This window comes from Channa argus, chromosome 5 (assembly GCF_033026475.1).
Source record: "Channa argus isolate prfri chromosome 5, Channa argus male v1.0, whole genome shotgun sequence".
Classification (NCBI taxonomy): Eukaryota; Metazoa; Chordata; class Actinopteri; order Anabantiformes; family Channidae; genus Channa; species Channa argus.
Window position 1 is genome coordinate 4,836,929 of NC_090201.1, and position 22,739 is coordinate 4,859,667.

General features: G+C 40.2%; 2 protein-coding genes across 3 annotated transcripts; both read right to left on the bottom strand.

The window, feature by feature from the left end:
- Positions 1-1,784: 1,784 nt before the first annotated feature.
- Positions 1,785-12,184, bottom strand: LOC137127786 (bactericidal permeability-increasing protein-like). Of its 2 annotated transcripts, XM_067505192.1 has the most exons (18): positions 9,489-12,184; positions 8,563-8,685; positions 7,247-7,317; positions 5,969-6,076; positions 5,769-5,883; positions 5,562-5,693; positions 5,316-5,471; positions 5,128-5,191; positions 4,850-4,910; positions 4,677-4,768; positions 4,414-4,590; positions 4,278-4,337; positions 4,030-4,197; positions 3,871-3,938; positions 3,726-3,768; positions 3,584-3,647; positions 3,004-3,080; positions 1,785-2,891 (listed from the first exon to the last, which is right to left on the bottom strand). In XM_067505192.1, exons 1-18 carry the CDS (start codon positions 9,530-9,532, stop codon positions 2,850-2,852), a joined length of 1,665 nt encoding a protein of 554 aa, XP_067361293.1. In that variant the 5' UTR covers positions 9,533-12,184; the 3' UTR covers positions 1,785-2,849. The 2 variants fall into 2 exon arrangements, with proteins under 2 accessions (XP_067361293.1, XP_067361294.1); XM_067505193.1 differs by lacking the exon at positions 8,563-8,685 and having other exon boundaries at positions 9,489-9,535.
- Positions 12,185-12,328: 144 nt separating this feature from the next.
- On the bottom strand, positions 12,329-22,708 carry LOC137127792 (bactericidal permeability-increasing protein-like). Its single transcript, XM_067505199.1, has 18 exons — positions 20,013-22,708; positions 19,088-19,210; positions 17,772-17,842; positions 16,494-16,601; positions 16,294-16,408; positions 16,087-16,218; positions 15,841-15,996; positions 15,653-15,716; positions 15,384-15,435; positions 15,221-15,321; positions 14,958-15,134; positions 14,822-14,881; positions 14,574-14,741; positions 14,415-14,482; positions 14,270-14,312; positions 14,128-14,191; positions 13,548-13,624; positions 12,329-13,435 (listed from the first exon to the last, which is right to left on the bottom strand). Exons 1-18 carry the CDS (start codon positions 20,054-20,056, stop codon positions 13,394-13,396), a joined length of 1,665 nt encoding a protein of 554 aa, XP_067361300.1. The 5' UTR covers positions 20,057-22,708; the 3' UTR covers positions 12,329-13,393.
- Positions 22,709-22,739: the final 31 nt, after the last annotated feature.

A 22,739-nucleotide genomic window follows, 5' to 3' on the forward strand; every position in this document is an offset into this window, starting at 1 on the left:
TGCACTCACCTCTTCACCTCTTTTTCACACTCTCTTGTCCATCACCATAGCAAACAAGAAGGAGCTCAGAGCTGATCCTTGATGCAGACCCACCTCCACCTTGAACTCCTCTGTCACACCTATAGCACACCTCACCAAGGTCTTACAGCTCTCATAAATGTCCTGCACCACTCTAACATACTTCTCTGCCACTCCAGACTTTTTCATACAACACCACAGCTCCTCTCTCTGCACCCTGTCATACGCTTTCTCTAAATCTACAAAGACACAATGCCACTCCCTGTGACCTTCTCTTTACTACTTCATCCACCCATGGTAGAACAACTTGAACCCTGCTCCTTAGCTTCTAGCCTTGCTACCTTTCCACCTAGTCTCCTGGACACACAATATATCCACCTTCATTCTCTGCATCATGTCAATCAACTCTCTAGCATTCACTGTCATAGTCCCAACATTCCCAACAAGTCCCTACTGTCAGTCCTACATTCTTAGCTTTCCTCTTCTCTCTCTGCCTACGAACACACCTTCCTCCTCTCCTTCTTTGACTTCAACCAACAGTAGTCCAATTTCCACCGGTACCCTGTAGGTCAACAGCAGCGGTGGCGGTCGTTGTTAACCCCGGCCCTGACCGATCAGGTACGGAAGTCATTGTCATGATTCGCAATTTAATTTAGCATGTGTTTTACGTCGGATGTCCTTCCTGACACAACCCTCTGCACTTATGCAGACTTGGGACTGGCACAAGAAGACACTGGCTTGTCCCCCCTTGCTGTTGCATTACTTTCTTTTACTGCTATTGTCGCTTATCTCATTTCTCCAAACTGCTACTGCTTCCATTACAATTTAGTTTCTTACCTGTTCATGCATGTGGAGCCAAACATCATTATAGTCACAATTTAGACCAAAGCTGTAAAAGCTGTGTCACAGGTTATTTTCTAGCCTTGTCCATGCCATGTACTCTTTAAATTAATAATAAAAGTAACAGGGATATAGCTTTGTATCACTCAATATTTATTTATATATAATATTAGATGTGTTGCTGTGGCGACCCATGAAAGGGAACAGCTGAAAAGGAAAAGAAGATGGGCAGAGGGCATAACACTAGTTGGTAATTTTTCCAGAATATGTGCTTTTAACATTTATTGAAGGTGGAAGAAAGTTAATCATCAGCTTATAAACTTTACACTCTCTTAGGGGAAGGGAAGACTTCATTGTTTCTAAGTCTAAACTATAATTAATAACTCTGCATATTATGGATAAACGTTGAAGTCCTGTACCTGTGTACTAAGGGGACTTGAACCTGTCACAAGGCAACACAGCTTAGCTCAAGTTTCCATTTTTATGCAGGAAAGTAAAAGATCTGCCAAGGACCTGTGTGGGAGAACTGATGGCAATATGAAAGTGATTTTCCCCAAAGAGGATGATGCTGTTCATACTTCAGAATCCAACACTGGACCTATTAATGCTGGAGACTATGTGCTCGTAAAGGTAGGGCTCAGTTCATGGAGGTGATGCAGCTACAAAGAGTCAGCATGTCTTTTCAAATAAAGCCTGACTGATATGGCCAATACCTTCAGTTAAGCTCCGTTGTATAATTTGTAGCTGGTGAGGCTCAGTAGGAAAAATGAAATGTCACATACCCAATTCAGGAGAAAGTTGCTAATATGGCTATTAGAAATTTGACCCATGATCATTACCTCGAGTATTGGGTGCATTTACGTATGTTTTTCAGCAGTTTCAAATTGAAATGTTTGTATTCTCATGCTCAAATAAAAATCCATTCCAGTAGTTCAGATGTTTTAATAGAATCATGTAAAAGGCTTTTAACTATAATATCATAGGACAAATGAAGATTACCATATGGAAAATCCATTTAACACTCATCAGTCAGTAGCTTTACAAATATCAAATTCTCCTTTGAGATATTTCTGTATCATTTCATTTATGTTTGAGGTTTTGTGTCTTTCAATATTGATATTTTCGTCTAACTCCCAGACTCTGAGAGGTCGAGCCCTGAGTCACAGCTCCCTGAGAGACACAGTGGCACACTGTAAGCCTCTGTCTAGGCATCAGGTTGATGAACATGTGGCGTCAGACACCAGCATGATTGAAACTTGCCATTGATAGACAGAGGTGACTTCTCAGGAAATTGGCTTTTAGTTTGTAAAGACAGACTGCCACACTTCGTTCTTCTCATCGGATTTTTGAAGACAAACTGGACAATTGTGTTGAGCTATGAAAACTGCATTGATATTTAAACAGTCAGCACCAAACGTGTTTATGTTTGTATTAAACTGATACTGAAACCCTCTAGGATCATTTAATACACAGTACTGTGACAGATTGGTTTTTGTCTGAATGAGTGGTGTGTGATTGATGTCAAAGCATTTTTTTCCTTAACTGCAGTAAAAAAAAAACCCAAACACCCTTGATCAGCACAAGTGTAGATTTGCTGGGTGAGTTACACAGACAGAAACGTTGAGAAAGAACCCGTGTAAAGTCAGCATAAAGCTCTGTAATCGGCTTTGAAAGGAGCATGTTAGTTTGGAAGAGATGATTGTGGCGACAACAGTGAATCTCATTCTGCAAAACATCCTGTGTTATGACAGCACTGCACTGACACTGATGGGAAAAACTCACTGCCCCTCATTTGCATTTTCTATGTAGAAAAGCTGATCATTTAAGATGATGCATAAAAATACAAAAAGGGTAACAATTTAAAGCAAAATCAAGATGCAAACTATTTCTCAAGCTGGTAATTGTAGTAGTTGTATAATGGCTCTGTGTGCTCATTCGTGGCTCCATCCCCTGGTGCAAAAGTAAACCATGGGAATTTTCTGGATTAAATTTCAAGCCATGAACTGAACATCTGTCCCAATCAGCATGTAGTCCTAGGGGAGAAAAACAGTTAATGGTTATTAATAGCTTTTAGATCATGAATTAACCCTCATAAAGAAACTATAATAATCACTGCAGTAATATAGAAAATGCCATGTCTCTGACCTTTAGGACCTGAAGCTGGGTATTCACAAGTTTCATCTTCCCAAATGCAGGAAGTGGGTATCCCTTTGCAAGTTGAGCTATGAAGCAAAATTAACACATTTAGAGAAACAAAAATCGGATTTGATGTGCAGAAAAGTTACTACAACATGTAATCATAAAGCACAACCTACATAGTTAAAAGCCATCTGACTGTTTTAAGATATAACACAGATTCAAAAGAAACCAGCGTGATCCATTGAAAAGACCTAACCTGATTCTGGAAGCATTAAAAACACTAAATGTACAGTCGTATAGATGGATAATGTCACTAACCTAAGTACAGATAATAAGATTGTCCTTTATTTGACAGTTGAGAAATCAGCTCACTGCATGGCGACTGTAAACCCACTGGTTTTTGGCTATGACATTAAAAGGGCGAAGTCTGTTTTTGTGCTGCGGATCTTTGATTTGAAATTCAAATGAGGGTCTAAAAAATGACCCTAGAAGTTAACAAAACTTGGCTTTACTCTGTGTGCAGCAGCAAGTACATGGCCTGGCACCTATTTCATTTTGAGAAAACACTGAAAATACAGCAACTCACCATTCACTTTGGGTATCACTACCAGTTCGAGCACCGTTCGGAGGACCTTATCAAGGGATTTGACCTGTAGGTTAGAGTTAGATTGTTAGACTTGTACTGCTGGTGAATGACACTATGACTCATGTTAAAATGCAGCTCTCACCTGAAACGCCCCAACATAACTTGTCCCCAGGGTCAGATCCATTCTGTGCAAATGAGGCAAAATTAGACTGCAACGTTCATTACGAAGACCTTTTGGCCCCATTTTTTCCCTTCTGAGAACGAGTGTTGATTTTTTAGTAACTCACTTGTTAAGGCTGACAGCTCCAGCCAGCCTCATTTCAGTGACAAACATCTGGGTGCTGACACTGGTGCCCTGTAAACAAAGTTGTGAAAATTGAGTTTTTTTGTTTACTTATAATCTAAAGCACACTAATGCTTGTTATTGTTTCATCTGTGTAACCTACTAAGTTCAGGACAAAAAGAGGGGACAGTATGGCGGTGGGTTGGATGGCGTAGGCCGTCACTGTGCCAGTGGCCTGGATGGTTATGTTGTTGGGTTGAAAACTGATGATAGGAGTTTTCACCGTCTTCACCAGCAGTTTTATCATCAGGCCTGGGTAGAGCTTGGCAATCTGAAAATATACCATGACATATCTGACAAATCGCCACAGGAAATCATTCTGATTATGAAAACAGAGGTGTGTGTTTTCACCTGTGGGATGAAGATTCCAAACGATTTAGTGTTGAGTCTTATGGGAGAGCTTTGAGGGATCTGTTGTGACAGAGTGAGAGTTTTTAGACCATTGTGACCCCACGAAAAGTGAATAAGCCAGGAGCAGGAGACTCACTATATCATCTGTGATGTAGAGATTAAAGACTTCAGCTTTATCATAGACAAAGGCTGCAGAGTTGGCGGTGAAGGCAGACAAACCCATGTACAGCATGTTGTTGTTCTGGGACGGCAGGGAAAAGAGTGTGGGGGAGACTGGAGGCTCCTGGTGCTTCCCGATGTTGTAAAATTCACCCTACAGAGCGGAAGAAGAGACGATAAAGTAAGAAATCATCTGTGTCTTTATGCTTACTTTTTAGATTCTGAAATGTAATTCTTTACCTTTAAGTTCAAGTCTATAGAAGACGATGACACCGTGGGCGAGGACACCATTGAATATTCAATCTCTGCATACTTGTCCACCTGGGCTAAAACTGCAGTATGGTATAAAATCAGTTATATGTTCAGCACAATTATAACATCTTAATAATTTATGTGACAGGATTTTTTTTTACCATTGAGAGTTTTTAAGTGAGGGTTCAAATTAGATACTGCATTATTCACCAGAGGGCAGAGCTGCAACAATAAAGAACAGAGAAACTCTGTGTCATATCAAACAGTGATTTCTGAATGGAAAAGCAAATATTCTGCTCCCAAAACTGGACACTGACACCATCTGTATTTTCCATTTAATGCCACTTTTAAATTTTATGCCAGGAGCATCTGTTGTGAGTTTGGCCCCCAACTAGTTCAGATGTATATGACAGCGAGTTTAAGGCTGGTTTCCTCTCACCTTTTTTGCTACTTCATCACGCAATGCCTTATCAATGAAGCTTGTGAACAGATTGTACAGCCAACTGCAACAAACAGGAAATACAAGAAATAGGAGTGTTTGCAGTCTGTCCAGCATGACATTTAAAACTGGAAATTCCTATTCTGTCAGATAATTACAAACGTAGCAGGCAGAAAGCTTTGTTTTACCTGGCTCCACCGTGAAACTTGATGCTGACACTGCCGACACTGGCTGCACAGCCGACACTACTGACTGCAGGTCGGCCTGTCTCATCACTCCTGATGGCGATACTTGTAGTGATAGTGAGTCCGTTCACATTCAGGTCAAAAGAGCCGCTGTCCTTTCTGTTGATAGAGAGCAGTCACTGCTGCAGCAGAAATATCACAAAATGCACTCAACGGTACAGCTCAAAGAAGAAATCTTTGGCCACTCACATTATTACGAGGTACTTGACCCTCCAGTCCCCATGCAGACTGATGAAAGCATTACTGATAGACAGTCTCACACCAGTACCTGGCACCAGATCCACTGCAGACTGTGGAAATCCCACATTTACTATCTGCAAACTAGAAGAATCAATATACCCGTTTACAAAGACACAAACTTATAGCACCTGAAATATTACAGTGACGGTGCTTTACTTTGACAGGCTGTACTGGACTTTTCCAATGGGAAACACACGCTCTGTCCCTGAAATATCCGGGATTTTGATGCTTTTGAGTTCCTGCTGGATTGAAGCCAACCCCAGTTGCCTGCCTAAAACAAGACTAAACTTGATGATAGAGCCCATGACATAACCTGTTTATCACCTAATAGAAGTAAAGTTTGCAGCGAGTGTTACCATATTCAAGGCCTTTCCGTGTTAGCTTGACATTTACTCCAGGGTTGGTGCCTAAGGTCACAGGGATCAGAGCAACCAGGACGAGCCAGCAGCACGGGTACATCTTGACTGTTTTGAGATAAAACATTTATGAACACTGCACCATAAACCAGTTGACTTTTCTGCTTTTGTGTGGTTGCTTTTGTTTGGGAAATGCTTTGGAGGCAAAACCTCAAAACATCTTTTAGAAGACTTTTGTTTTCTTGATCAGAAATGACAGATTTTCTATTCTTCAGTCAAATGTTACATACATGGTAAATGGTCTGCACTTATATAGCGCTTTTCTACCTATTGGCACTCAAAGCGCTTTACACTGCTTCTTATTTACCCATTCACACTCACAATCACACACACATTCATACACCGATGGGGGAGCTGCTATGCAGCTGGCCAACACTCATCAGGAGCAACTAAGTTGGGGTTCAGTGTCTTGATCGACATGTGACCGGAGGAGCCGTGGATTGAACCAAAACAACTGTGAGATTGGTGGACAACCGCTCTACCTTCCTGCGCCACAGTCGCAGGATCATATCCTAACATGTATGATGCATGCTTCCTGAATTATTCATATAGGAGCACCTTTCTCACCCATTTAGTTTTATCAGAGTTTAGTGTGAGTGACAGATTTAGGTTATGAATGAGTTTACAAACAGACAGTTGTTGAACAAGTTGTTGAACATCCCCTCAAAGACATATGTGGGTCAGACATGCACAAGAGACATAACAGTTTAATTGTGTTTCAGGACACAACAGAAGATGGGAAACTTAAAAAAAATAAAATAAAACAATGTAAAAGAGCTGTCTATTAAAGAAAATACATATTTAACTACCAGAAAACAAAAACACTCACCATCCCTGACTACACATACCAAGATCAGGACTAGCTTTGGCCCAAGTAGTCATATTTAGTCTAAATACACTTCAGGATACGAGCAACACTAAGTCATTTTGTTTCATTATTTATACATTATGAATCATTATATTATTATAATCTAAACTGTTTGCCAGAACAAAGCATTCAGTGAAAAGACTAAAGATTGTCAAATGCAAATCAATGCACCACTTTAGAACTGTTTACCCCTGCAGTCCACCTATGTTACAAACTTTTATTTCGGTTTTAAAAAGTCAAAGTTCATTCACACACATTTGGAAGGATTTATTTGGACTCATTATTCCAAACATCCTGAGAACAATCTCACAAAATAGTGAATAATATAGTGAGTATGAAACAGCTCTTACCTAAAGCAGCAGTTTTTTTTAGAACCAATCTTTCTCTCCCGATGTCCTCGTTTGACTGAAAACAATGCATTCTGAAAGAGAAAGTAAGGCTCATGACTTATAATTTGCTCATTCAATTAGCAACAAGAATCACACCCAGTATTGATATGCTGAATGTCGTGCTGCTCTGATGTGATATAATCTTTTAAAAATCTCAAGAACCAACAGTGTTGGAAGAATGACTTATCTGACTGCTGTTTCCACAGGGCTCTGTGTTAGGACCAATACTTTTCAATCTGTATATGTCACCTTTAGGCAAAATTATTATGAAACATTCCATAAACTTCCACTGCTATGCAGATGATACCCAGCTCTATTTATCTGTGAAACCAGAAGATACTAACCAATTAGTCAAACTTAAAGCATGTCTAAAAGACATAAAGACCTGGATGTCCTACAATTTCCTACTTCTAAATTCAGACAAAACTGAAATTATTCTCTTTGGGCCTAAAAAGATGAGAAATATGCTGTCTAACAACATAGCTACTTTAGATGACATAACTTTGGCCTCCAGTACTGCGGTGAGGAACCTTGGAGTTATTTTTGACCAGCATTTGGCGTTTACGTCACTTATAAGACAAATCCCTAGAACAGCATTCTTCCACCTACGGAACATTGCCAAAATTAGGAGCATCCTGTCTCAAAATGATGCAGAAAAACGAGTCCACGCATTTGTTACCTTTAGGTTGGACTACTGTAATTCCCTACTCTTGGGGTGTCCTAATAACTCAATAAAAAGCCTTCAGTTAATCCAAAATGCTGCAGCAAGAGTGCTGACTGGATTAGGGAAGAGAGATCATATTTCACCTTCACTAGCTTCTCTCCATTTGCTTCCCATAAAATCTAGAATAGAATTCAAAACCCTCCTCCTTACATACAAAGCTCTTAATGGTCAAGCTCCATCATATTTAAAAAATCTCATAGTTGTGTATCGCCCGATTAGACCACTTAGATCCCAGAATAAAGGTCTACTTATGGTTCCCAGAGTTTGCAAAAGTAGAATGGTAGGCAGAGCCTTTAGCTATCAAGCTCCTCTCCTGTGGAACCAGCTTCCAATCCAAATTCAGGGGGCAGACACCCTCTCTGACTGCAGACACCTTCCTTTTTGATAAAGCTTATAGTTAAAACTGCTCATACAACCTGAACTAGCTCCTACTTAAGATGCTATAGGTTTAGAGTGTTGGGGGACTCCCGCAAGTGCAATGAGCTCCCCTCCTCCTTTTCTCTATACATTTATTTGTCACCACTGTATGCTATTAATTTTGTGTCCTACCAACCTGTATAATGTTTTGTTGTTGCTTTTTGTTGCTCTTTTCTTTTCTCCCTTCACTTTCCACTCACCCCAACCGGTCAAGGCAGATGGCCGCCCACCCTGAGCCTGGTTCTGCTGGAGGTTTCTTCTGTTAAAGGGAGTTTTTTCAAAGGGGATTTGTTGGGTTGCCTCTACATACTTGTGTAGTCTGGACTTTATTATGTAAAGTGCCTTGAGATGACTTTGTTGTAAACTGGCGCTATATAAATAAAGTTGAATTGAATTGAATTGAATTGTTGGCAGCCAAAACCACTTCTGATAGCTGGAACTTTAAAAGCTTAACATAGTCTCAAACTATTTTTTGTCTTCGCAAGTATTGTGGTGTTTCTTTTTTCCTGCTTTCTAGTTCCTGGTATGAATTTCCAGTAAAGTATTGTAGAAAATACCAAACATTGTTCATTAAGATGTCAGTTTTGTTAGAAGGTTGTAACACGCCAGTGAAATTTAAAAGTATCAACTGTTTAATCTGATAGTGAAGCAAAATACAGCAAATGTTTTGCTTCTGCATCCACTGCTTGTGTGGTAGAATAAAATAATGCCAGAGTGTGTTTCATCCATCACAACACAACACAAATCACAAAGCAAAGTGAAAATGGGAAATAGAATTTTGCCTTTCTTTCTCCTCTTAACAGGAACAGAACACAGTTTGAGCGTCCCAGACATGAGAAGGTGGAATTATAATAAACTGCTCTTTCTTTCATTGTCATATTTTTCTGTGTTAGTAAAAATGAAAAAAAAAAAAAACACAAATAGAAAAAGCTTTTATTCAAAAAACATTATCAAATAGTTTTATTTTCATGAATAAAAAGGTTAGCTATTAAGTTATTTAGAGAATTCTTGCTCTAGTGTGCAACCTCTGGCTCTGAATATTATTTTGGGTGAAGGTCTTACATTATCAATGAGTATAAAGACAAGACATCCATCCATCCATGCATTTGCTCATCTGAAGTGTTTCAGACATCCTTCTTCCCAGCACATATCTCATTCCAGGCTAGATGAGATATATAGTGTCTCTAGATTGTTGTGGTTTCTTCCCATGGGCATATCTGGAAAAATAGGTAGAAAAGCACTATATAAGTGCAGACCATTTACCATTTACCATTGCCAAAACAGCCTAACATGTCACCTGAAGGGAGCAGTTGACCCAGATGCTTTACATAATTGAAAGGTAATTTTGAAAGCTTAAAGGTGTGGTTCAACTGAACCACATAGCCTGAAACATATTATTTGCCACACACCCTCTGGTCCTTCTCTTTAAATTTGCAAATCATCATCCAGTCTGCCAGTCCATAGGAATGTTCTCCAATCTAACAACAAAGTGTCCAGAGCGTTCAGCAGTACACAAGTTCTTGCACAGCTATTTTCAATATCAACTAAATACTGGATACAGTATTTAGTACATACAGTGCAATGTGACCAATTGTCTCGTTTAGTTTGTACTGGGCTCACTATGGTGCATAGTGCACAGCTCTAATGGGTTTCTTGCATAGTGGACTATGGAAGAAACGGACTTAAGTTAGGGGCCCCACAGCAAAGACATCTGAGTCACAACTGTAGGTCAAAGATAATGATCATCCATCCAGTTTAGTTTTAGACCTCCTGCCTGGCAGCTCCAACCTCAGCATCCTTTTACCAATATATTCATAGTCTCTCCTCTGAACATGTCCAAACCACCTCAATCTGGCCTCTCTGACTCTATCTCCGAAACATCTAAATGGGTCCTCATTCCTGATCCTGTCCATCCTCGTCACTCCCAAAGAGAACCTCAACATCTTAAGCTCTGCTACCTCCAGCTCTGCCTCCTTTCTTTTTTTCAGTGCCACTGTCTCTAAGCCAAGCAACATCTCTGGTCTCACCACCGTCTTGAACACCTTTCCTTTTATTCTTGCTGATACTGTTTTATCACACAACACACCTGACACTTTTCTCCACCCGTTCCAACCTGCTTGCACTCACCTCTTCACCTCTTTTTCACACTCTCTTGTCCATCACCATAGCAAACAAGAAGGAGCTCAGAGCTGATCCTTGATGCAGACCCACCTCCACCTTGAACTCCTCTGTCACACCTATAGCACACCTCACCAAGGTCTTACAGCTCTCATAAATGTCCTGCACCACTCTAACATACTTCTCTGCCACTCCAGACTTTTTCATACAACACCACAGCTCCTCTCTCTGCACCCTGTCATACGCTTTCTCTAAATCTACAAAGACACAATGCCACTCCCTGTGACCTTCTCTTTACTACTTCATCCACCCATGGTAGAACAACTTGAACCCTGCTCCTTAGCTTCTAGCCTTGCTACCTTTCCACCTAGTCTCCTGGACACACAATATATCCACCTTCATTCTCTGCATCATGTCAATCAACTCTCTAGCATTCACTGTCATAGTCCCAACATTCCCAACAAGTCCCTACTGTCAGTCCTACATTCTTAGCTTTCCTCTTCTCTCTCTGCCTACGAACACACCTTCCTCCTCTCCTTCTTTGACTTCAACCAACAGTAGTCCAATTTCCACCGGTACCCTGTAGGTCAACAGCAGCGGTGGCGGTCGTTGTTAACCCCGGCCCTGACCGATCAGGTACGGAAGTCATTGTCATGATTCGCAATTTAATTTAGCATGTGTTTTACGTCGGATGTCCTTCCTGACACAACCCTCTGCACTTATGCAGACTTGGGACTGGCACAAGAAGACACTGGCTTGTCCCCCCTTGCTGTTGCATTACTTTCTTTTACTGCTATTGTCGCTTATCTCATTTCTCCAAACTGCTACTGCTTCCATTACAATTTAGTTTCTTACCTGTTCATGCATGTGGAGCCAAACATCATTATAGTCACAATTTAGACCAAAGCTGTAAAAGCTGTGTCACAGGTTATTTTCTAGCCTTGTCCATGCCATGTACTCTTTAAATTAATAATAAAAGTAACAGGGATATAGCTTTGTATCACTCAATATTTATTTATATATAATATTAGATGTGTTGCTGTGGCGACCCATGAAAGGGAACAGCTGAAAAGGAAAAGAAGATGGGCAGAGGGCATAACACTAGTTGGTAATTTTTCCAGAATATGTGCTTTTAACATTTATTGAAGGTGGAAGAAAGTTAATCATCAGCTTATAAACTTTACACTCTCTTAGGGGAAGGGAAGACTTCATTGTTTCTAAGTCTAAACTATAATTAATAACTCTGCATATTATGGATAAACGTTGAAGTCCTGTACCTGTGTACTAAGGGGACTTGAACCTGTCACAAGGCAACACAGCTTAGCTCAAGTTTCCATTTTTATGCAGGAAAGTAAAAGATCTGCCAAGGACCTGTGTGGGAGAACTGATGGCAATATGAAAGTGATTTTCCCCAAAGAGGATGATGCTGTTCATACTTCAGAATCCAACACTGGACCTATTAATGCTGGAGACTATGTGCTCGTAAAGGTAGGGCTCAGTTCATGGAGGTGATGCAGCTACAAAGAGTCAGCATGTCTTTTCAAATAAAGCCTGACTGATATGGCCAATACCTTCAGTTAAGCTCCGTTGTATAATTTGTAGCTGGTGAGGCTCAGTAGGAAAAATGAAATGTCACATACCCAATTCAGGAGAAAGTTGCTAATATGGCTATTAGAAATTTGACCCATGATCATTACCTCGAGTATTGGGTGCATTTACGTATGTTTTTCAGCAGTTTCAAATTGAAATGTTTGTATTCTCATGCTCAAATAAAAATCCATTCCAGTAGTTCAGATGTTTTAATAGAATCATGTAAAAGGCTTTTAACTATAATATCATAGGACAAATGAAGATTACCATATGGAAAATCCATTTAACACTCATCAGTCAGTAGCTTTACAAATATCAAATTCTCCTTTGAGATATTTCTGTATCATTTCATTTATGTTTGAGGTTTTGTGTCTTTCAATATTGATATTTTCGTCTAACTCCCAGACTCTGAGAGGTCGAGCCCTGAGTCACAGCTCCCTGAGAGACACAGTGGCACACTGTAAGCCTCTGTCTAGGCATCAGGTTGATGAACATGTGGCGTCAGACACCAGCATGATTGAAACTTGCCATTGATAGACAGAGGTGACTTCTCAGGAAATTGGCTTTTAGTTTGTAAAGACAGACTGCCACACTTCGTTCTTCTCATCGGATTTTTGAAGACAAACTGGACAATTGTGTTGAGCTATGAAAACTGCATTGATATTTAAACAGTCAGCACCAAACGTGTTTATGTTTGTATTAAACTGATACTGAAACCCTCTAGGATCATTTAATACACAGTACTGTGACAGATTGGTTTTTGTCTGAATGAGTGATGTGTGATTGATGTCAAAGCATTTTTTTCCTTAACTGCAGTAAAAAAAAAACCCAAACACCCTTGATCAGCACAAGTGTAGATTTGCTGGGTGAGTTACACAGACAGAAACGTTGAGAAAGAACCCGCGTAAAGTCAGCATAAAGCTCTGTAATCGGCTTTGAAAGGAGCATGTTAGTTTGGAAGAGATGATTGTGGCGACAACAGTGAATCTCATTCTGCAAAACATCCTGTGTTATGACAGCACTGCACTGACACTGATGGGAAAAACTCACTGCCCCTCATTTGCATTTTCTATGTAGAAAAGCTGATCATTTAAGATGATGCATAAAAATACAAAAAGGGTAACAATTTAAAGCAAAATCAAGATGCAAACTATTTCTCAAGCTGGTAATTGTAGTAGTTGTATAATGGCTCTGTGTGCTCATTCGTGGCTCCATCCCCTGGTGCAAAAGTAAACCATGGGAATTTTCTGGATTAAATTTCAAGCCATGAACTGAACATCTGTCCCAATCAGCATGTAGTCCTAGGGGAGAAAAACAGTTAATGGTTATTAATAGCTTTTAGATCATGAATTAACCCTCATAAAGAAACTATAATAATCACTGCAGTAATATAGAAAATGCCATGTCTCTGACCTTTAGGACCTGAAGCTGGGTATTCACAAGTTTCATCTTCCCAAATGCAGGAAGTGGGTATCCCTTTGCAAGTTGAGCTATGAAGCAAAATTAACACATTTAGAGAAACAAAAATCGGATTTGATGTGCAGAAAAGTTACTACAACATGTAATCATAAAGCACAACCTACATAGTTAAAAGCCATCTGACTGTTTTAAGATATAACACAGATTCAAAAGAAACCAGCGTGATCCATTGAAAAGACCTAACCTGATTCTGGAAGCATTAAAAACACTAAATGTACAGTCGTATAGATGGATAATGTCACTAACCTAAGTACAGATAATAAGATTGTCCTTTATTTGACAGTTGAGAAATCAGCTCACTGCATGGCGACTGTAAACCCACTGGTTTTTGGCTATGACATTAAAAGGGCGAAGTCTGTTTTTGTGCTGCGGATCTTTGATTTGAAATTCAAATGAGGGTCTAAAAAATGACCCTAGAAGTTAACAAAACTTGGCTTTACTCTGTGTGCAGCAGCAAGTACATGGCCTGGCACCTATTTCATTTTGAGAAAACACTGAAAATACAGCAACTCACCATTCACTTTGGGTATCACTACCAGTTCGAGCACCGTTCGGAGGACCTTATCAAGGGATTTGACCTGTAGGTTAGAGTTAGATTGTTAGACTTGTACTGCTGGTGAATGACACTATGACTCATGTTAAAATGCAGCTCTCACCTGAAACGCCCCAACATAACTTGTCCCCAGGGTCAGATCCATTCTGTGCAAATGAGGCAAAATTAGACTGCAACGTTCATTACGAAGACCTTTTGGCCCCATTTTTTCCCTTCTGAGAACGAGTGTTGATTTTTTAGTAACTCACTTGTTAAGGCTGACAGCTCCAGCCAGCCTCATTTCAGTGACAAACATCTGGGTGCTGACACTGGTGCCCTGTAAACAAAGTTGTGAAAATTGAGTTTTTTTGTTTACTTATAATCTAAAGCACACTAATGCTTGTTATTGTTTCATCTGTGTAACCTACTAAGTTCAGGACAAAAAGAGGGGACAGTATGGCGGTGGGTTGGATGGCGTAGGCCGTCACTGTGCCAGTGGCCTGGATGGTTATGTTGTTGGGTTGAAAACTGATGATAGGAGTTTTCACCGTCTTCACCAGCAGTTTTATCATCAGGCCTGGGTAGAGCTTGGCAATCTGAAAATATACCATGACATATCTGACAAATCGCCACAGGAAATCATTCTGATTATGAAAACAGAGGTGTGTGTTTTCACCTGTGGGATGAAGATTCCAAACGATTTAGTGTTGAGTCTTATGGGAGAGCTTTGAGGGATCTGTTGTGACAGAGTGAGAGTTTTTAGACCATTGTGACCCCACGAAAAGTGAATAAGCCAGGAGCAGGAGACTCACTATATCATCTGTGATGTAGAGATTAAAGACTTCAGCTTTATCATAGACAAAGGCTGCAGAGTTGGCGGTGAAGGCAGACAAACCCATGTACAGCATGTTGTTGTTCTGGGACGGCAGGGAAAAGAGTGTGGGGGAGACTGGAGGCTCCTGGTGCTTCCCGATGTTGTAAAATTCACCCTACAGAGCGGAAGAAGAGACGATAAAGTAAGAAATCATCTGTGTCTTTATGCTTACTTTTTAGATTCTGAAATGTAATTCTTTACCTTTAAGTTCAAGTCTATAGAAGACGATGACACCGTGGGCGAGGACACCATTGAATATTCAATCTCTGCATACTTGTCCACCTGGGCTAAAACTGCAGTATGGTATAAAATCAGTTATATGTTCAGCACAATTATAACATCTTAATAATTTATGTGACAGGATTTTTTAAGTGAGGGTTCAAATTAGATACTGCATTATTCACCAGAGGGCAGAGCTGCAACAATAAAGAACAGAGAAACTCTGTGTCATATCAAACAGTGATTTCTGAATGGAAAAGCAAATATTCTGCTCCCAAAACTGGACACTGACACCATCTGTATTTTCCATTTAATGCCACTTTTAAATTTTATGCCAGGAGCATCTGTTGTGAGTTTGGCCCCCAACTAGTTCAGATGTATATGACAGCGAGTTTAAGGCTGGTTTCCTCTCACCTTTTTTGCTACTTCATCACGCAATGCCTTATCAATGAAGCTTGTGAACAGATTGTACAGCCAACTGCAACAAACAGGAAATACAAGAAATAGGAGTGTTTGCAGTCTGTCCAGCATGACATTTAAAACTGGAAATTCCTATTCTGTCAGATAATTACAAACGTAGCAGGCAGAAAGCTTTGTTTTACCTGGCTCCACCGTGAAACTTGATGCTGACACTGCCGACACTGGCTGCACAGCCGACACTACTGACTGCAGGTCGGCCTGTCTCATCACTCCTGATGGCGATACTTGTAGTGATAGTGAGTCCGTTCACATTCAGGTCAAAAGAGCCGCTGTCCTTTCTGTTGATAGAGAGCAGTCACTGCTGCAGCAGAAATATCACAAAATGCACTCAACGGTACAGCTCAAAGAAGAAATCTTTGGCCACTCACATTATTACGAGGTACTTGACCCTCCAGTCCCCATGCAGACTGAAGAAAGCATTACTGATAGACAGTCTCACACCAGTACCTGGCACCAGATCCACTGCAGACTGTGGAAATCCCACATTTACTATCTGCAAACTAGAAGAATCAATATACCCGTTTACAAAGACACAAACTTATAGCACCTGAAATATTACAGTGACGGTGCTTTACTTTGACAGGCTGTACTGGACTTTTCCAATGGGAAACACACGCTCTGTCCCTGAAATATCCGGGATTTTGATGCTTTTGAGTTCCTGCTGGATTGAAGCCAACCCCAGTTGCCTGCCTAAAACAAGACTAAACTTGATGATAGAGCCCATGACATAACCTGTTTATCACCTAATAGAAGTAAAGTTTGCAGCGAGTGTTACCATATTCAAGGCCTTTCCGTGTTAGCTTGACATTTACTCCAGGGTTGGTGCCTAAGGTCACAGGGATCAGAGCAACCAGGACGAGCCAGCAGCACGGGTACATCTTGACTGTTTTGAGATAAAACATTTATGAACACTGCACCATAAACCAGTTGACTTTTCTGCTTTTGTGTGGTTGCTTTTGTTTGGGAAATGCTTTGGAGGCAAAACCTCAAAACATCTTTTAGAAGACTTTTGTTTTCTTGATCAGAAATGACAGATTTTCTATTCTTCAGTCAAATGTTACATACATGGTAAATGGTCTGCACTTATATAGCGCTTTTCTACCTATTGGCACTCAAAGCGCTTTACACTGCTTCTTATTTACCCATTCACACTCACAATCACACACACATTCATACACCGATGGGGGAGCTGCTATGCAGCTGGCCAACACTCATCAGGAGCAACTAAGTTGGGGTTCAGTGTCTTGATCGACATGTGACCGGAGGAGCCGTGGATTGAACCAAAACAACTGTGAGATTGGTGGACAACCGCTCTACCTTCCTGCGCCACAGTCGCAGGATCATATCCTAACATGTATGATGCATGCTTCCTGAATTATTCATATAGGAGCACCTTTCTCACCCATTTAGTTTTATCAGAGTTTAGTGTGAGTGACAGATTTAGGTTATGAATGAGTTTACAAACAGACAGTTGTTGAACAAGTTGTTGAACATCCCCTCAAAGACATATGTGGGTCAGACATGCACAAGAGACATAACAGTTTAATTGTGTTTCAGGACACAACAGAAGATGGGAAACTTAAAAAAAATAAAATAAAACAATGTAAAAGAGCTGTCTATTAAAGAAAATACATATTTAACTACCAGAAAACAAAAACACTCACCATCCCTGACTACACATACCAAGATCAGGACTAGCTTTGGCCCAAGTAGTCATATTTAGTCTAAATACACTTCAGGATACGAGCAACACTAAGTCATTTTGTTTCATTATTTATACATTATGAATCATTATATTATTATAATCTAAACTGTTTGCCAGAACAAAGCATTCAGTGAAAAGACTAAAGATTGTCAAATGCAAATCAATGCACCACTTTAGAACTGTTTACCCCTGCAGTCCACCTATGTTACAAACTTTTATTTCGGTTTTAAAAAGTCAAAGTTCATTCACACACATTTGGAAGGATTTATTTGGACTCATTATTCCAAACATCCTGAGAACAATCTCACAAAATAGTGAATAATATAGTGAGTATGAAACAGCTCTTACCTAAAGCAGCAGTTTTTTTTAGAACCAATCTTTCTCTCCCGATGTCCTCGTTTGACTGAAAACAATGCATTCTGAAAGAGAAAGTAAGGCTCATGACTTATAATTTGCTCATTCAATTAGCAACAAGAATCACACCCAGTATTGATATGCTGAATGTCGTGCTGCTCTGATGTGATATAATCTTTTAAAAATCTCAAGAACCAACAGTGTTGGAAGAATGACTTATCTGACTGCTGTTTCCACAGGGCTCTGTGTTAGGACCAATACTTTTCAATCTGTATATGTCACCTTTAGGCAAAATTATTATGAAACATTCCATAAACTTCCACTGCTATGCAGATGATACCCAGCTCTATTTATCTGTGAAACCAGAAGATACTAACCAATTAGTCAAACTTAAAGCATGTCTAAAAGACATAAAGACCTGGATGTCCTACAATTTCCTACTTCTAAATTCAGACAAAACTGAAATTATTCTCTTTGGGCCTAAAAAGATGAGAAATATGCTGTCTAACAACATAGCTACTTTAGATGACATAACTTTGGCCTCCAGTACTGCGGTGAGGAACCTTGGAGTTATTTTTGACCAGCATTTGGCGTTTACGTCACTTATAAGACAAATCCCTAGAACAGCATTCTTCCACCTACGGAACATTGCCAAAATTAGGAGCATCCTGTCTCAAAATGATGCAGAAAAACGAGTCCACGCATTTGTTACCTTTAGGTTGGACTACTGTAATTCCCTACTCTTGGGGTGTCCTAATAACTCAATAAAAAGCCTTCAGTTAATCCAAAATGCTGCAGCAAGAGTGCTGACTGGATTAGGGAAGAGAGATCATATTTCACCTTCACTAGCTTCTCTCCATTGGCTTCCCATAAAATCTAGAATAGAATTCAAAACCCTCCTCCTTACATACAAAGCTCTTAATGGTCAAGCTCCATCATATTTAAAAAATCTCATAGTTGTGTATCGCCCGATTAGACCACTTAGATCCCAGAATAAAGGTCTACTTATGGTTCCCAGAGTTTGCAAAAGTAGAATGGTAGGCAGAGCCTTTAGCTATCAAGCTCCTCTCCTGTGGAACCAGCTTCCAATCCAAATTCAGGGGGCAGACACCCTCTCTGACTGCAGACACCTTCCTTTTTGATAAAGCTTATAGTTAAAACTGCTCATACAACCTGAACTAGCTCCTACTTAAGATGCTATAGGTTTAGAGTGTTGGGGGACTCCCGCAAGTGCAATGAGCTCCCCTCCTCCTTTTCTCTATACATTTATTTGTCACCACTGTATGCTATTAATTTTGTGTCCTACCAACCTGTATAATGTTTTGTTGTTGCTTTTTGTTGCTCTTTTCTTTTCTCCCTTCACTTTCCACTCACCCCAACCGGTCAAGGCAGATGGCCGCCCACCCTGAGCCTGGTTCTGCTGGAGGTTTCTTCTGTTAAAGGGAGTTTTTTCAAAGGGGATTTGTTGGGTTGCCTCTACATACTTGTGTAGTCTGGACTTTATTATGTAAAGTGCCTTGAGATGACTTTGTTGTAAACTGGCGCTATATAAATAAAGTTGAATTGAATTGAATTGAATTGTTGGCAGCCAAAACCACTTCTGATAGCTGGAACTTTAAAAGCTTAACATAGTCTCAAACTATTTTTTGTCTTCGCAAGTATTGTGGTGTTTCTTTTTTCCTGCTTTCTAGTTCCTGGTATGAATTTCCAGTAAAGTATTGTAGAAAATACCAAACATTGTTCATTAAGATGTCAGTTTTGTTAGAAGGTTGTAACACGCCAGTGAAATTTAAAAGTATCAACTGTTTAATCTGATAGTGAAGCAAAATACAGCAAATGTTTTGCTTCTGCATCCACTGCTTGTGTGGTAGAATAAAATAATGCCAGAGTGTGTTTCATCCATCACAACACAACACAAATCACAAAGCAAAGTGAAAATGGGAAATAGAATTTTGCTTTTCTTTCTCCTCTTAACAGGAACAGAACACAGTTTGAGCGTCCCAGACATGAGAAGGTGGAATTATAATAAACTGCTCTTTCTTTCATTGTCATATTTTTCTGTGTTAGTAAAAATGAAAAAAAAAAAAACACAAATAGAAAAAGCTTTTATTCAAAAAACATTATCAAATAGTTTTATTTTCATGAATAAAAAGGTTAGCTATTAAGTTATTTAGAGAATTCTTGCTCTAGTGTGCAACCTCTGGCTCTGAATATTATTTTGGGTGAAGGTCTTACATTATCAATGAGTATAAAGACAAGACATCCATCCATCCATGCATTTGCTCATCTGAAGTGTTTCAGACATCCTTCTTCCCAGCACATATCTCATTCCAGGCTAGATGAGATATATAGTGTCTCTAGATTGTTGTGGTTTCTTCCCATGGGCATATCTGGAAAAATAGGTAGAAAAGCACTATATAAGTGCAGACCATTTACCATTTACCATTGCCAAAACAGCCTAACATGTCACCTGAAGGGAGCAGTTGACCCAGATGCTTTACATAATTGAAAGGTAATTTTGAAAGCTTAAAGGTGTGGTTCAACTGAACCACATAGCCTGAAACATATTATTTGCCACACACCCTCTGGTCCTTCTCTTTAAATTTGCAAATCATCATCCAGTCTGCCAGTCCATAGGAATGTTCTCCAATCTAACAACAAAGTGTCCAGAGCGTTCAGCAGTACACAAGTTCTTGCACAGCTATTTTCAATATCAACTAAATACTGGATACAGTATTTAGTACATACAGTGCAATGTGACCAATTGTCTCGTTTAGTTTGTACTGGGCTCACTATGGTGCATAGTGCACAGCTCTAATGGGTTTCTTGCATAGTGGACTATGGAAGAAACGGAATTAAGTTAGGGGCCCCACAGCAAAGACATCTGAGTCACAACTGTAGGTCAAAGATAATGATCATCCATCCAGTTTAGTTTTAGACCTCCTGCCTGGCAGCTCCAACCTCAGCATCCTTTTACCAATATATTCATAGTCTCTCCTCTGAACATGTCCAAACCACCTCAATCTGGCCTCTCTGACTCTATCTCCGAAACATCTAAATGGGTCCTCATTCCTGATCCTGTCCATCCTCGTCACTCCCAAAGAGAACCTCAACATCTTAAGCTCTGCTACCTCCAGCTCTGCCTCCTTTCTTTTTTTCAGTGCCACTGTCTCTAAGCCAAGCAACATCTCTGGTCTCACCACCGTCTTGAACACCTTTCCTTTTATTCTTGCTGATACTGTTTTATCACACAACACACCTGACACTTTTCTCCACCCGTTCCAACCTGCTTGCACTCACCTCTTCACCTCTTTTTCACACTCTCTTGTCCATCACCATAGCAAACAAGAAGGAGCTCAGAGCTGATCCTTGATGCAGACCCACCTCCACCTTGAACTCCTCTGTCACACCTATAGCACACCTCACCAAGGTCTTACAGCTCTCATAAATGTCCTGCACCACTCTAACATACTTCTCTGCCACTCCAGACTTTTTCATACAACACCACAGCTCCTCTCTCTGCACCCTGTCATACGCTTTCTCTAAATCTACAAAGACACAATGCCACTCCCTGTGACCTTCTCTTTACTACTTCATCCACCCATGGTAGAACAACTTGAACCCTGCTCCTTAGCTTCTAGCCTTGCTACCTTTCCACCTAGTCTCCTGGACACACAATATATCCACCTTCATTCTCTGCATCATGTCAATCAACTCTCTAGCATTCACTGTCATAGTCCCAACATTCCCAACAAGTCCCTACTGTCAGTCCTACATTCTTAGCTTTCCTCTTCTCTCTCTGCCTACGAACACACCTTCCTCCTCTCCTTCTTTGACTTCAACCAACAGTAGTCCAATTTCCACCGGTACCCTGTAGGTCAACAGCAGCGGTGGCGGTCGTTGTTAACCCCGGCCCTGACCGATCAGGTACGGAAGTCATTGTCATGATTCGCAATTTAATTTAGCATGTGTTTTACGTCGGATGTCCTTCCTGACACAACCCTCTGCACTTATGCAGACTTGGGACTGGCACAAGAAGACACTGGCTTGTCCCCCCTTGCTGTTGCATTACTTTCTTTTACTGCTATTGTCGCTTATCTCATTTCTCCAAACTGCTACTGCTTCCATTACAATTTAGTTTCTTACCTGTTCATGCATGTGGAGCCAAACATCATTATAGTCACAATTTAGACCAAAGCTGTAAAAGCTGTGTCACAGGTTATTTTCTAGCCTTGTCCATGCCATGTACTCTTTAAATTAATAATAAAAGTAACAGGGATATAGCTTTGTATCACTCAATATTTATTTATATATAATATTAGATGTGTTGCTGTGGCGACCCATGAAAGGGAACAGCTGAAAAGGAAAAGAAGATGGGCAGAGGGCATAACACTAGTTGGTAATTTTTCCAGAATATGTGCTTTTAACATTTATTGAAGGTGGAAGAAAGTTAATCATCAGCTTATAAACTTTACACTCTCTTAGGGGAAGGGAAGACTTCATTGTTTCTAAGTCTAAACTATAATTAATAACTCTGCATATTATGGATAAACGTTGAAGTCCTGTACCTGTGTACTAAGGGGACTTGAACCTGTCACAAGGCAACACAGCTTAGCTCAAGTTTCCATTTTTATGCAGGAAAGTAAAAGATCTGCCAAGGACCTGTGTGGGAGAACTGATGGCAATATGAAAGTGATTTTCCCCAAAGAGGATGATGCTGTTCATACTTCAGAATCCAACACTGGACCTATTAATGCTGGAGACTATGTGCTCGTAAAGGTAGGGCTCAGTTCATGGAGGTGATGCAGCTACAAAGAGTCAGCATGTCTTTTCAAATAAAGCCTGACTGATATGGCCAATACCTTCAGTTAAGCTCCGTTGTATAATTTGTAGCTGGTGAGGCTCAGTAGGAAAAATGAAATGTCACATACCCAATTCAGGAGAAAGTTGCTAATATGGCTA

Coding starts and splice junctions, on each gene's coding strand:
- LOC137127792 (XM_067505199.1), bottom strand. CDS start 20,056: ATGCATGGATGGATGGATGTCTTGTCTTTATACTCATTGATAAT. Junction 16,219..16,293: donor GTCCAGTACAGCCTGTCAAA/GTAAAGCACCGT, acceptor TGATTCTTCTAG/TTTGCAGATAGTAAATGTGG. Junction 14,742..14,821: donor TTGGAATCTTCATCCCACAG/GTGAAAACACAC, acceptor GTATATTTTCAG/ATTGCCAAGCTCTACCCAGG.
- LOC137127786 (XM_067505192.1), bottom strand. CDS start 9,532: ATGCATGGATGGATGGATGTCTTGTCTTTATACTCATTGATAAT. Junction 4,338..4,413: donor TCTACATCACAGATGATATA/GTGAGTCTCCTG, acceptor CTGTCACAACAG/ATCCCTCAAAGCTCTCCCAT. Junction 3,769..3,870: donor GGAGCTGTCAGCCTTAACAA/GTGAGTTACTAA, acceptor TCATTTGCACAG/AATGGATCTGACCCTGGGGA.